Below are 14,063 nucleotides of genomic sequence, written 5' to 3' on the forward strand. Positions count from 1 at the left end.
ACTATCAGACTGGGTCTGAATAGAGTCTGGGAGTGGCTAGCCTATTACAAAAAATAATGTTCCCTCTTTTGACATTCACACCTTCTCATCAACTGTTGTGAATGGCCTCATCCACCCTGATAGAATTTACTTTGTTAAAACTTGCCCTCCTCACTGTGATGTAAATCACCCAGTCTTGCATCTGTATATATACCTACCAAACTGAAGTTTCCACTTCATGCATCCGATGAAGTGGGTTTCTGCCCACAAAAGCTTATGCCCAAATAAATTTGTTAGTCTTTAAGGTGCCACAGGACTCTCGCTGTTTTAATGAAAGATTGAAAATTCCACAATATTTAATTCTGTGATAACTCATCTGAAGGAATAGGACCATATGTGACAAACAAGACCACAACTGCATTTCACTAAAGGGGAATTATCAGCTATGTTTAGTCAGTGAAGCGGGGGGAGGGGTTGCTTGTTTTTAAAGCTCTCTGGTGCTTGCAAATTTGATACTATAAGAATACAGTGAAGAAAAGAAAATATTTTACCAAAACCCCTAAATAAAACTCCAAAAATATCCAAGTTAGGAAACGTTAACCTAACAAAAACATCCAAAACATAGGACTTGTTGGGCGGACTTCAATTACAGAGACAGCTGTTGGAGAAATACAGCAGGGCAGAGATTATTCTACAAATTCTTGGAATGCTTTGGAGACAAGTTTTTATTAGAGAAGGTAGAGAAAGCAACTGAGGAGAGGCTATTCTAGATTTGATTCTGACAAACAGAATGGAACTGGTTGAGGATTTGAAGGTGAAAGGCAGCTTGGGTGAAAGTAAACATGAAAATATATGGAGTTCTTGCTTCTAAGGATTGGTAGTAGGGAAAACAGCAGAATAAAGACAATGGGCTTCAATAAGGCCGATTTTAGCAAACTCAGAGAACTGGTACATGACATCCGATGGGAAGCAAGTCTAAGGAAAGAAGAGCTCAGGAGATTTAGCAGTTTTTTAAACAGATTTTATTAAGAGCACAAGCACAAAGTATCCCAATGCATAGTAAACACAAAGTATTATAAGAGGCCACCCTGGCTTAACCAGGAGATCTTCAATGACCTAAACTTCAAAAAAAAAAAAAAAGTCATACAAAAAGTGAAAACTAGGTCAAATTACAAAAGCTGAATAAAAAATCCACCATAAACATGTAGGGACAAAATCAGAAAGACCAAGGTAAAAAATGAGATTAGACTAGCTAGGGACAAACAATAACAAGAAAACATTGAACAAATATTCTAAAACCAAGAGGAAGATCAAGGACATGGGGATGCCCATTACTCAATGAGGAGGGAAAAATAAAAACAGACAACACAATGTGTTAAATGCCGGAGTGTTAAATGCCTTTTTGTTTCAGCTTTCACCAAAAAAGTTAGTAGTGACTGGATGACTAACAGTGATCAATGTAAATGGGGTACAAACTGAGACTAGAATAGGTTTAAAATCAGTTAAGAATTACTTAGACAAGTTAGGTGTCTTCAAGTCGGCAGGGCCTGATAAAATACATCCTAAAATACTTTAGGAACTGGCTGAAGAGATCTCTGAGCCAAATGATTTTATCTTTGATAACTTTTGGAGGATGGGAAAGATCCTAGATAACTGGACAAGGACAAGAAAAAAGGACAAATACATCTATCTATAAAAAGGGAAGTAAGGACACCCAGGGAATTATAACCCAGTCAGTTTAATTTCATTACCCAGAAAGATATTGGAGCAAATAATCAAACAATCCATTTGTTAGCATCTGGAAGAATATAAGGTGGTAACAGTCAACCTGGATTTGTCAACAACAAATGGTGTGAAAGTAACTGAATATCCTCCTTTGATGGGGTAACAAGCCTTGTAGATGGGCAGAAGCAGTAGATATGATGTATCTCAAATTTAGTAAGGCTTTCGATACCGTCTCACGTGACCTTCTCATAAACAAACTAGAGAAAGTACTCCCCTGAGAAAGGAATAATCAACTCAAATACAAAACGACTGTGTAGGAGGAAGTACTGCAGAAAAGGATCTGGGGTTATAGTGGATTACAAACTAAATATGGGTCAACAAAGAAATACTGTTGCAAAAAAAGTGCAAACATCATTCTGGGATGTATTAGCAGAAGTCTTGTAAACAAGTCATGTGAAGAATTCTTCCTTTCTATTTAGCATTGATAAAGCCTCAACTGGATAATTGTTTCCAGTTCTGGGCACCATACTTCAAGAAACATGTGGACAAAATGGCGAACGTCCCGAGGAGAGAGCAACAAAAGTGATTAAAGGTCTAGAAAGCATGACCTATGAGGAAAGATTGAAAAAACTGGGTTTGTTTAGTCTGGAGAAGAGAAGACTGAGGGGGGATATAACAGCTTTCAAGTATATAAAAGATTGTTATAAAGAGGAGAATAATAAATGTTTTCCTTAACCACTGAGGACAGGACAAGAGTAATGGGCTTAAATTGCAGCAAGGAAGATTTAGACTGGGCATTAAGAAAAACTTCTTAACTGTAAAGGTAATTAAGCACTGGAACAAATTGCCTAGGAAGGTTGTGGAATCACAGTCATTGGAGATTTTTAAAGAACAAGTTAGACAAACACCTGTTGGGGATGGTCAAGAGAATACTTAGTCCTGTCTCAGTCTAGGGACCTATCGAGGTCCCTTCCAGTCCTACATTTCTATGGTTTTATGAGGGAAAGGTAAATCCTGAGCATGATGAGAAGAGTTCTGACCATGCTATTCATGTCAATAGTCACAGAGGCTCCATGTTAAGTCCCACATATCATGTTGAAGATGTATCCCTAAAAGTTGCATGATACATATTTCTAAATAGATATACGTTCCACTCTCTGGTTTTGAAACAAAGAACTTCATACAGAGTTCACTCAGAAATGTTTGCCAAAATAAAACACTTTACTCCAAACAGAAGAGGGGTCTGTAACCAGGCTAGCAAGGATTCAATTTTTATCAGTAAATGACAATAAAGGTCAATTTAATTGTACACACACAAACCAACAAAAAATATGTACATTTATAATAAATGAAGTTTACAGTAAGGTAAAGAAAGAAAAATTCTGCTTTAGAACTTAGAGCTTGATTCCAGGATATTTACTTTGTACATTTTGAAAAGTAATGTAGACAATTTGTGTTTTTGACAGTTATAAATCTTTAACTTCTTGAATCTCTAGCTCTACCATCATTAAATTATTATTGTCTGGCCCCCATAGTGTTTGATCCCCCCTATAATTTTCCATAACTGTGAAATTTTAAAAAAAGATAAAAATATAAATAATGCTTAAAATAAACTGATAGTATCCATCAGAGTTATAAAAAATAAAAATCACATTATGCCAAGCCTATTTGTAACTCACCATCACTGAGATCTTGCAGAAGGTTTTCTTGACAGGAGAAGTCTAGCTTCACTTTAATGTTTACAGTAAATGTTGCGATCTTCCCTGGTTTTAGAGGAAACTGGGAGAGGGTATCTTCTAGCTTCCAACTCAGGAACTCACCATACAGCTTTTCTATATTAAAAATATATATATTATTTGTAAGTATATGCACAATAAGAGCAGTGAGTTTTAAATTTAAAACAAACTAGTACCATATGTGTTATATACCATGTGTAATTTCTTTCCATTGTCTGTTTCAATGTGAGAAAATATTTGGTATGAAAGCATAAAAATTAAATGAACGCTAACAGGACTGAGCAGGGACAATGACACTGGGTGAAAGAAAAACATGTTTACCGAGAAAACCAAAATATAAACTTTATTGAAAAGAACAGCAATAAAAATAATTTTAATATTGCCAACAAATTACAAGGAGCATGAAATGTGCTTTCCCCTCTCTGAAGTGCAGCCTAAAAGTGAACTAAAGTAATCTTCATGCAGGACGGAATCTCAGTCTCCCCAACAGGGAAACAGGACATGTACGCCACTTCATCCCATCATGAAAATATGACAAAACCAATCCCAAAGCTAAAACAGTCACTATTTCAAAGTGTCTGCAGTTTGGGAGTGGTGAGAGCTTTTTGTTTTTTTGTTGTTTTTGGTTGGTTGGGTGGGTTGTTTGTTTGTTTTTAATTGAAGCTTCTGCCCTTATAACTAGGAAACAAAATGAAGAGAAAGAGGTCCATGTCGCTTACTGTAGCTGACCAATATTTAAAGTACTTCAGGACTAGAATATTAGGGACACTAAATCAGGATTAATTTTCATTGGAAGATATTTGTGGGGGATTGTGCATAGCACTGGCAAATGCAATGCACAGCTCTAGGCACTATTAATTCCTCCCTTTTATAAGCATTAAATTGACTTGAAAATATAAAGAAAACGATAGGAAAAAACTGAGTATGTTGTATTTCATTATGTTTACTATAAATGTGGTATTGAGATAATTTATATGAATTTATTTTACAATCTCACTAGCAACTAATTATGTTCAAGTTTGGATAATTAGCAATAAACAATACCAAGTAAGTGGATTTCTAAAATAAAACTCTACAATTCAGTTGGACAAACAACACAACAAAGGAACTAAATATGACATATTACGCCAAGTATGTGCTATGACAAGTGAGCTATGAAGTTCGCCAAAGTACTACAGTCATGATTTTTATTTCAGTTCAACCCCATTGATATCCTTGACATGACACTAAAAAACATGGCAGGATGTATTCCTAAAATTCATATGCAAACAAAGGGTGAGTTCTAAAGTTATGTACATAAGCCTACGAAGTGGGGTGGGATAGCTTTCTGTAATTTGGTTTATTATTCTGCATCACAATTAAAATATGTGATCAGCTGGGTTAACAAAAGACCATTCAAACAGTGGGTAAAACTTGAAGACTGGAACCCAAATATAACTATATATAATAATTGTTGGGTTAAATAGAAATGTAGGTCACCAAAAGTAATAAATCTCTCATTCATCCACCTTAGAAACTTTGAATATATATTTTTTTTTAATTCCTGGGAGCAAGGCCTTCTCCCTTAGCTACTTTCATTAATAATCAGGAATTTATCCCTATGAAATATCAAAGAGACTATTTGTCATGGGTAAGAGACAAGATTACTCAATTTGGACAGCTGTTCCTGGGTCCTGGTTTGAAATTGTGCCAAGAGATATGTACATAATACAAAAATCCTGTATTTTCAGTATTTACAAGTCAAACATTATATTATGAAATCTGGACACAAGATGGCTCTATCTGGATCTTTTCCCACATTTGAGGACTTGCCCCAGGAGAAAGCTGGAACAAAAGGTTTAATTTTTAAGATATATACAATTTTCTTTGAAAAAGATGTTAAGAAAACAACAGAAATATAAAGATGTGATAGGGATTTAGACGAAGAAATCAATCTGGATGAATTGGTCTCCATAAGGGAAAGGCAACGTACATCTTCAATTTGTGTAACTCAAAGACAATTTTTATAAATTTCTGTATAGATGGCATGAGACACCAGTTCAGATCCATCATATTTTTGCTCCTGGGGAGGCACCTTGTTTGAGGGACTGTGGGGAAAGAAGAATGTACTCACACACACGGCAGTTGTGCCCAGGAATTAGAAAGTTTGGGGAAGAAATTTTTAAACAGATTCATCTTATAACAAAATACCAGCTTTCCAGAAATCCCTGACCTACTTACTTAATGCCCCAGTAAAGGATGTACATTTTAAACAGAATGACAATTTACTTTGTACTGGAAAAATTTGACTTCTATAGAATTGTGGGCTAGTAAAATATGGACTGTCTTTGTAATGTAAAAGCTGTCACACCAAGTACATACACAAGAGAAGCACCAAAAACAGGATAGATATTTAGAAATTTAGTTACCCTTCTTAGAGTACTATAAGGAGGAGGGCTTCCTACCCAACATGCTATGTTCTTTGAATATTAACCTGATCCTATATAAGTAGTAAATAATGTATGATGTAAAATGTTAAGGCAAAGTTGCAATAAAATGTTAATAAAAAGATTCAATAATACAATGAAGGACATTTTTAAATATCTGTTATAAAAGTAATTACCAATATTATATAACCAGATAAATATAATTAAAAAAACAGACTTATGCATTCATAACTGCTGAAGAAAATGTTAAGTATTAAAAACATTAAAGTAATAGGCAGATGATGACATCTAGTGATTAACATTACCTTTCCTGATGTAATATTCAGAAACTGAACTGCAACGCAAACATCAGCTCAATTCCTAATTCTGCCCCTAACTCCTCATGTGACCTTGGGCAAACTATTTAGGGCTTATCTACACTGAAACATACTGCGCAGCAAGTGAAGGTGTGAATGTATAGAGCATTAGCCTGCCGGGCAGGTAATGTCCATATGAACCCGGCTACCAACGCACTAAAAATTCCATGGTGGACTTTTGACGTTCTGCCAATTCAAATAGCAATCAGTATGTCAAACCACACACTACTGTTTGGTAGGAGGGTCTACATGGAGACTAAGGCCTTGTCTACACTGCCACCGGCAGTCAATGGGAGATACGCTGGGCTCCATGCTGGCAGTTGCTGAAGGCTCAGTCTCCCTGCCAATGCCGGACTCGGTGCCACGCGGTGGTATTCTCTGCTCCAGCACGAAGGCAGCTTGACTTCTCCTACTGTAGCAGCACCGCTCAGACTGGTGCCTGCTATGTTTGGAAGTACAGGACTCTGCTTCCAAGTCCGATGATCAGGACTCACAGAGAGGTGACCATGGCAGTGCAGAGCGCGATGATGCTGGGGGCCGGCAGTCAGGAGAAGGCAGCCAGTGCTGCAGCATAGCAGGCTTCCCTCTGGATGGTACCGCACTCTGTGGTTCCAGAGGTCTTAAGTCAAGTGCACTCTCCACTCTGGTAAGGGACTGGTGTGTGTCATGGATATCAGGTTCCTTACCACCTCAAATGCATCCGGTGTGGAGGGAAGGTTAAGCTCCTCCACCTGACTCTTCTTAGCTCAGGAGTCCATGAGTTCCAGACTTGATGGTGCTCTCTGAGGGGCTGAAGTCGATGGTGTTGGTGCTGGCTCTGATACTGGGTGCATCTGTAGGCGCACTGAGCTAATGTCCTTCCCCCCAGCCCACAACATGGGCGAGCGCCCTCCATCAGACTTTCTTTGTTTTTTGTGGGGCACCAGCAAATGGGAGCAGTGCAGTGCTGGCTTTGGTGCCAGCTAGTGTCTGTGTCAAGAATCCCTCAGTGCTGAGTCTTGTTTTGGTGCCGCAGGTTCTCTGATTGAGGCCAGAGCACTGCGCACTGAAGTGCTAGGTGCCGGGTCTGGGGGAGAATGCGGGCAGAGAGCTGCCTCCATGAGGATATGCTTGAGAGGAACAGTCCTCTCTTTCATACTTCTAGGGTGAAATCCCCTGCATATCCTGCAGCGATCTGTCTGGTGCAACTCCCCTAAATACTTCAAACAGAAGTCTTGGGGACCATGTTTTGGCATAGGCATGTGGCAGGATCCACAGGGCTCGAAACCTTGGGCCCGAGGCATACCCAGTACCCTGGGAGGGGAAGTCCATAGAAGGGTGAAACACCCCTTAACTAAAACTTATCTACAAACTTAACTATTAACTAAAACTAACTTATCTATTTATTCTAACTATATACAAGAATTACAATAAAAGACTACGGGGACAATGTTTACCAAAGCAACACAAATGAAGCTCCAATGACAGTCACAGGCGGTAATTAGGAATTGAGGAGGCGTGGGGGGGTCAGCAGGACCCTATATACAACACCATAAAAGTGCCACTCCAAGAGGCGCCTGCACCAACCCAATGGGTACTGCTAGGGGAAAACCTTCTGACAACTGTGCAAGTGGCACACACACATCTACTTGGAATTGACATGAGCAAGCACTCGAAGAAGAATGGTTTCTTCTTTGGGAAGAAGACTGGCAAGGTGAGGGATTGGTTTAAATGAAACGTTGAGACTATTTTAGGGATAAATTTGAGGTATGGTTTCCTCACTACCATGTCTATGTAGAAGAAAACATCAGATGATTCAGCCATAAGAACTTGGAGCTCATTGACTCTCTATGCAGATGTAACAGCCACAAGAGACTGTCTTGATGACAAGGTGGTGTATTGAGGCCTTCAACAGTGGTTCAGAGGGAGGCTCCATAAGCTTTGTAAGGACAACACTGATGCCTCACATGTTTCAGCACATGTAGACTAAAATCTTTGGTATTGGGCCCTTCACCAGATCAGTATTTTCCCGAGTTCCCCATCTGGAGAATCCTTTGGATTTTGCGAAGTATGTTTTCCTGATGGACAGTTTCTTGCTTTGCATAAGCATCTCCTGAACCTGTAGGCAGCATTCTCTGTCCGTAATGCTCATCCAGCCTACATCAAAGTTGTCAGGTGCAACAAATGCAGGTCTGAGTGCAGTATCTGATCATGGTTCTGGGCTATTACATCCGAAAAAGCCAAAAGACATATGGGAGACTGCTAGGACATCTGCAACAACTGTGACAGCCAAAACTGTGTTTGGGCAATATGGGGATATTATGTTGATTGAGGCCTTGTCCTGTCTGATCTTTAACATCATCCTGAGGACCAGGTTATTTGGTGGGAAAGCATACAGAAGTCCTCAAGACCACTGAAGTAGGAAGGCATCCATCAGGGATCTTGAGCTCGAGCCTCTTTTGGAACAGAAATTCCAACACTAAGTGATGTCCTCTGTGGCAAACAAACCTGCAGTAGATCCCCCAATAATATATTGGAATACTGAATCTAGGATAGATTTCTATAGTGACCACCAGTGGTTGAATACCACCTTTCTGCTCAGAAAGTATGGTAGGTCATTGCTAATCTCTGCAAGGTGTAGAACTAATATGGTCCCCTCATGTTGATGACACCATTCCCGGAACTTCGTGGCTTCCTGGCAAAGAAGGAAGATTATATAATTTATGTACGCTTATTTATACAGTGCATCAGGAACATGCTGTTGGTTGGCATTAGGCTTGAGCAGACAAAAACACTACAGAGGCTCATCTGATAAATAATAAGTTTCACTGTAGGGGAAGAAATTGAAAGTGTCACCTTTTTCCTCACTTTCCCTGGACCATATGTGAAGTCTGTCACGCAGCGTCATGTACGTGCACGCCAATATAAGATACCTACTGCATGGCTCAGACATAAAGCAATGAGTTCACTTCTGTTTATGAAAGTCTCTTGTGAAAAGGGTCCCTGAAGAGGAATGGAGTAGAAGGATGGGCAGGGAGTAAAGACTGGAATTGAAAGGGACAGCCATGGGTGATGATTTATAACACCATCTGTCTGCTGTCAAGGCAAACCACACCTGGTGGAATGGGGCAAGGTGAATTTTGAAGATGGGGTCTCTGGATTGGGTGAAATATCATTAAATCTGTTGATGTGTCAAAAGAGTAGTGTGTGTTGCCAAGCATGACTAAGCCAGTCATCCAAGCAGGGGGCACACTGAGGACTAGTCTACACTGCCGCTGGCAGTCAACAGGAGATATGCAAACTACATAACATAGTTTGTATATCTCCCATTAACATACTTACATTGCTGTACCATGGTATCCTCATAGTACTCGGTAGATGGGAGACGCCCTCCCGTCGATGCAGCCTTTCTCCTTTGGGGGAGGTGGATTACAGCATCGACGAGACAGCCCATTCGAGATTGATTGAGCATGTCTCTACAACCAGCTCAATCAATCCCGTTGCATCGATCGCCGCAAAGCCAGCAGTAAAGACATACCATGAATAACCAAGACAACTCATCTGTGCTGCCATGACAGGAAAAACTTTTGTGAAGACCTGTGGGACCATCACGATGCCGTAGGGGGGAACTCTGAATTGGTAGTGGTTGTGGCCCACAAAGAAGCAGAGAAAATGTTGTGGGCTGCCCAGGTGAACATTGATGTGAAAATGTGTGTCTTTCATGTCAAGAGTTATGACTCAGTGCCCCTGAGGAAAGGAGAGAATAAGAGATGCCAGCATCACCATACGGAACTTGGATTTTCTGATGAAAGTGTTGAGGAGGCAGAGATTGAGTATAGGGCAGTGGCCTCCACCCTTTTTTAGCATGAGAAAGTACAGGGAGTAAAATCCTCTGTCCAAGAAGGGCCCAGGTACCAGCTCTATGAAACTCTTCGCAACAAGGGTGGCCAGATCTTGTTCTAGGAGGCAGTGATAGGAAGAATCCCTGGTAGGTGTCCGGGGGTGGGTGGCGCCTGTCTGGAGAAGAAACTAAGGAATTCAATAGAGTATCTATCTGTGGTGTCTGATCTCCAGCATCCAATGGTCCGTGGCAACCTTCACTCAATTGCTGACTAAGAGGGGTAAGATGGCCCCCAAAGATGACCGGAGGGGCTAAGGGTGATGACGGGGAGGGTTTTTATAACACAACTTGCAAGTTAAAAGCAAGCCTTAGGCTGTTGGTGGGTCAGAGTGAAGGAGATGGCCGTAAACGTGGCCACGACCCAGAGGTGCTGTGAGCGGTGCCACTTCCGCCGAAATTCTTGTTGCTGGTGATAGTAAAGCGAATAGGGTTCATACCGCCGGGGATGGAAAGGATTGTAGCCAAGAGTCATGATGCATGACCATGCCCATGGTGAGGAAACAGGAGAACATACTGTGGCATCCACAGCTGCTTGGAGACCCACCATGGCCACCAGGCAGCCTTCCTCCATGAGGGTGCAGAATCACTGTTTGTCTTGCATCAGGTCATCAAGGAACTCTACTAGCTTGGCATAAATGTTCAAATCATACATCACCAGCAGAGCTTGGTAGTCTGCAATGCAAAATTGCAATATTGCGAAGTACACCTTCCTGCCCAACAGGTATAAGTGCTTGGCAGCCCTATCCAGAGGAGTCAATGTTTGCATGTGTTAATGGGAGCATTCTGTCACCATGTGCACCACAATGAAGCTGGGAGGTGGGTGGGAAAAAAGGAAATCTGTCCCCTTAGCTGAGACAAAGTACCTGTGTTCCTCTCATTTAGGTGTGGGGCACAGGAAGCTGGAATGTGCCAGACCACTCCAACACGTTGCAGGATAGCGTCTTTGATGGGACCTGTGTGGGTCCCTGGTGCTGGAGGATGTCCAGCACTTGGCAATGCTAGTCCTGCACTTCCTCCAGGGATATCTGCAGCCGATCCGGATACTGCTTATGGTCATCAGAGGGCAAAAGAGTGGGGGCATAAGGGCATCATCCGGAGAAGATGAAGCAGCCATAGGGACCGATGAAACCAGCAGTACCAGCTCTGGCTCCAGCTCCACTTCTTTCTCAGAGCTTGATGGCTATTGTGCAGGTCCCTGGGCAGAAGGGTCTGATGCCTGAGAAGGTAGGTAGGGGTGCTGATATAAGTCACATGTGAATACCCAAGGCACATGGTTGTGTCCGAGATGTCAAGTGAGCTGACAGGTGTGGAGATGCTGTTGGCATAGACAGTGAGTGCCCCAGAGAGCAGCCTGTGGTACCACCGGGTCCTCCTCCTTCACCTTACTCTCAGAACAAGGAAATTTAGATGGGTAAGGGTGGAGGAGTCCACGCAAGACTTCTCGTCCAATCTGACTTGGCTCAGGGAGGGAATGCCATGCTTAGAGGCAGTCCATGATGGGGCGTGCTCCGATGCGTATGAAAGTGTTTTCATCTCTCATGTCTGGGCTCATCTTGGAGCGTTGGTGTTGCTGGATTTGGGACGTGGGATGAGCCAGGGGGAGCATTCACCATCAGCGAAGGGCATTGGACCAATGGTTCCAACGGTCTCCGGTTGGATTGTGCATGCTGCCTTCTTAAGGAATTTGTGGAGACAAAGGTGTTGCGCCTCTTAGGTCTGCAGTGGGAAGAACCCACAGCTCTCGCAGTGAATTAGTCTCCCTGAGACAGTTGAGGCAACGTTGGTGCTCATTGCTCACAGAGAACAAGTAAGGGTGGAACAGTTTTTGAACCCCGGGACACAGGGCATAGAATGCGGGGAGGGTGTGGAGGGGAGTTGGACCCCAACAGGTTGCCGAAGACTAACAACTATTTACAGCTAACTAAAGAAGAAAACAACAAAGAATTATATACAAATGGACAAAAATGCTCTTGCAGTCAAACTACCATTGCAAAGTAACGGATTCTGACTCCAATCATGCAGTGGTAAGAGGGAACTGAAGAGGCATCAACCCACACCACATAACCTCGCCTGAGATACAAGGCAACGCACACACAGGTCAATGGACACTGCTGCAAAAATCTTTCTGCTACGGCACATAGCACACATGCACATCAGCATTTGGAATACATATAAGGACCACCACTGAAAGAAGAAAGGTTATTCATCTAGCACCTTTAGCTCTGAGTAGACTGTCAGTACAAATCCACACTCTTGTCCTTTGTCCTCATTTATTCAGTCTTTTATCAGATTTTTGTGTGTGGTTGGACAACACAATGGGACAGGGCTCATGTTAACCATAAAACTTATAACACTAAAATGAAACCACCACTAATATTAAGCACTTCCTACCAAGAAGAAAACTGACCAAAAAGAAAAAGAAAGAGGTTTCCAGGTACTCTTTCCACAGTAGTCACAAGAAACAGAAGAGGGGTCAAGATAATGGCGCCTCATGAACCTGAGGTAACCATTGTGCGGTTATAACAGCCAGATGGTTCCAATCTCTGTTCTCAAAGTACATTCAAACCCAAGAGTGGAACAGCTATCCTGACAACACTGAGTTTTACACAGATTCTCAGTTGAAAATTAATTCACATCTTCTTGTATTTCACTGTCAATTTATTAATGTTGACATCTCATAGCTACTGTAGAATGTAATTGACAGGAATTATTTTGTATGTGTGTTTTAGAAGCAGATGGTTTGTTTGAAGAAATCTAATTCCAATGTGAAATGTATTACATCTAGGGATGAGAATGTAATAAGAATGACTGTTTTAATTTTTCACCCTAAACACGGCTTTTCATATTATACAGACATGGTGGGTGTGGTAATATCTTTTATTAGACCAACTTCTGTTTGTGAGAGAGGCAAGCTTTCAAGCTTACACAAGGCTCTTATTCAGGTCTGGGAAATGTACTAAAGAGCCTCACAGCTAAATAAAAGGTGGAACAGATTGTTCTGCATAAGTTGTCAACATAGGTCATATGGACTATTTAAAGTGAAGTGTCCGTTAACAGCTCTCCAGTCATGGAGAAAGGGGAAAAAAGATGGGGTGGGATGGAGGTGTTAAGTGGGTTATAGATGGTTCTAATAACCCATAAATCCAGTGTCTCTATTCAGTCCATGAGTTTTAGTATGAATTTAGTTTCGAATTTAAGCTCCCAGGCTTGTCTTTTGAAGGTGTTGTGCAAGTTTCCTTTCAGGATTGCGAACAGAGATCAGATCCATATGGGTTCCAGTGTGGAGGTAGTTTGTGACCACTAGCAGTGTATGATCAGAAAGGGTTTTATTTATGTATTGAAGCAAGTTCTCTCAGGATATTTGGGTGGACTGTTCTATGATGTGACCTATTTCTCTGGTGGAGTGTCCTTGTTTTGTGAAGGTGATTTTAAGTGTGTTAAGGTGTATACCCTAGACATTTTCTACATAGCATATTCTGTGGTATCAGAGTGCTTGGCTGTAGAAAACCGATTTCTTGGTGTGTTTCGGGGTGATTACTGGAACTGTGAAGCCAAGTGTGATGATCCATGGGTTCAGCCATCTGAGGACAGCCACCTAACACAAAAACAAAAAGTGGAACCAACTACAAGTCAACAACCCTCAGAAAGCCACCTCTGAGAAACAAACCCATATGAGGGATCATCAAACAATTACAACTAATACCACATGCTGAAAGACATCTTTTCTGAACTGCCTCTTGTGGCCCCAACCTCTCTAAGTTCGTCAGAAGAAGAAATCTCTCCACAGAACAAGTCACACTAACTCAAAGTGGCACCAGACTTTGCCAGAACAACAGATGCAAAACCAGTAAACATATCCCCACTGCTATCATGATCAACACCCCGCAACAACAAACCTTTCAAGATCCATAGGTCCTACATATGCTTATCACAACATGCAGTATACCTCATTCAGTGCACT

At 41.4% G+C, this 14,063-nt stretch overlaps 1 protein-coding gene across 3 annotated transcripts in view; it reads right to left on the reverse strand.

The window, feature by feature from the left end:
* The window catches only part of TRAPPC9 (trafficking protein particle complex subunit 9), a 420,270-nt gene that overhangs the window by 259,381 nt on the left and 146,826 nt on the right, over positions 1-14,063 (reverse strand). For all 3 annotated transcript variants that reach the window (XM_067558312.1, XM_067558311.1, XM_067558313.1), the window contains one exon: positions 3,384-3,536. In XM_067558312.1, the coding sequence (XP_067414413.1) occupies positions 3,384-3,536 (153 nt within the window). The remainder of the gene's footprint in view (positions 1-3,383; positions 3,537-14,063) is intronic.

The sequence above is a fragment of the Emydura macquarii genome, unplaced genomic scaffold (assembly GCF_026122565.2).
Source record: "Emydura macquarii macquarii isolate MOO-44397 ecotype Brisbane River unplaced genomic scaffold, CSIRO-AGI_Emac_v2 contig_1947, whole genome shotgun sequence".
Taxonomy (NCBI): Eukaryota; Metazoa; Chordata; order Testudines; family Chelidae; genus Emydura; species Emydura macquarii.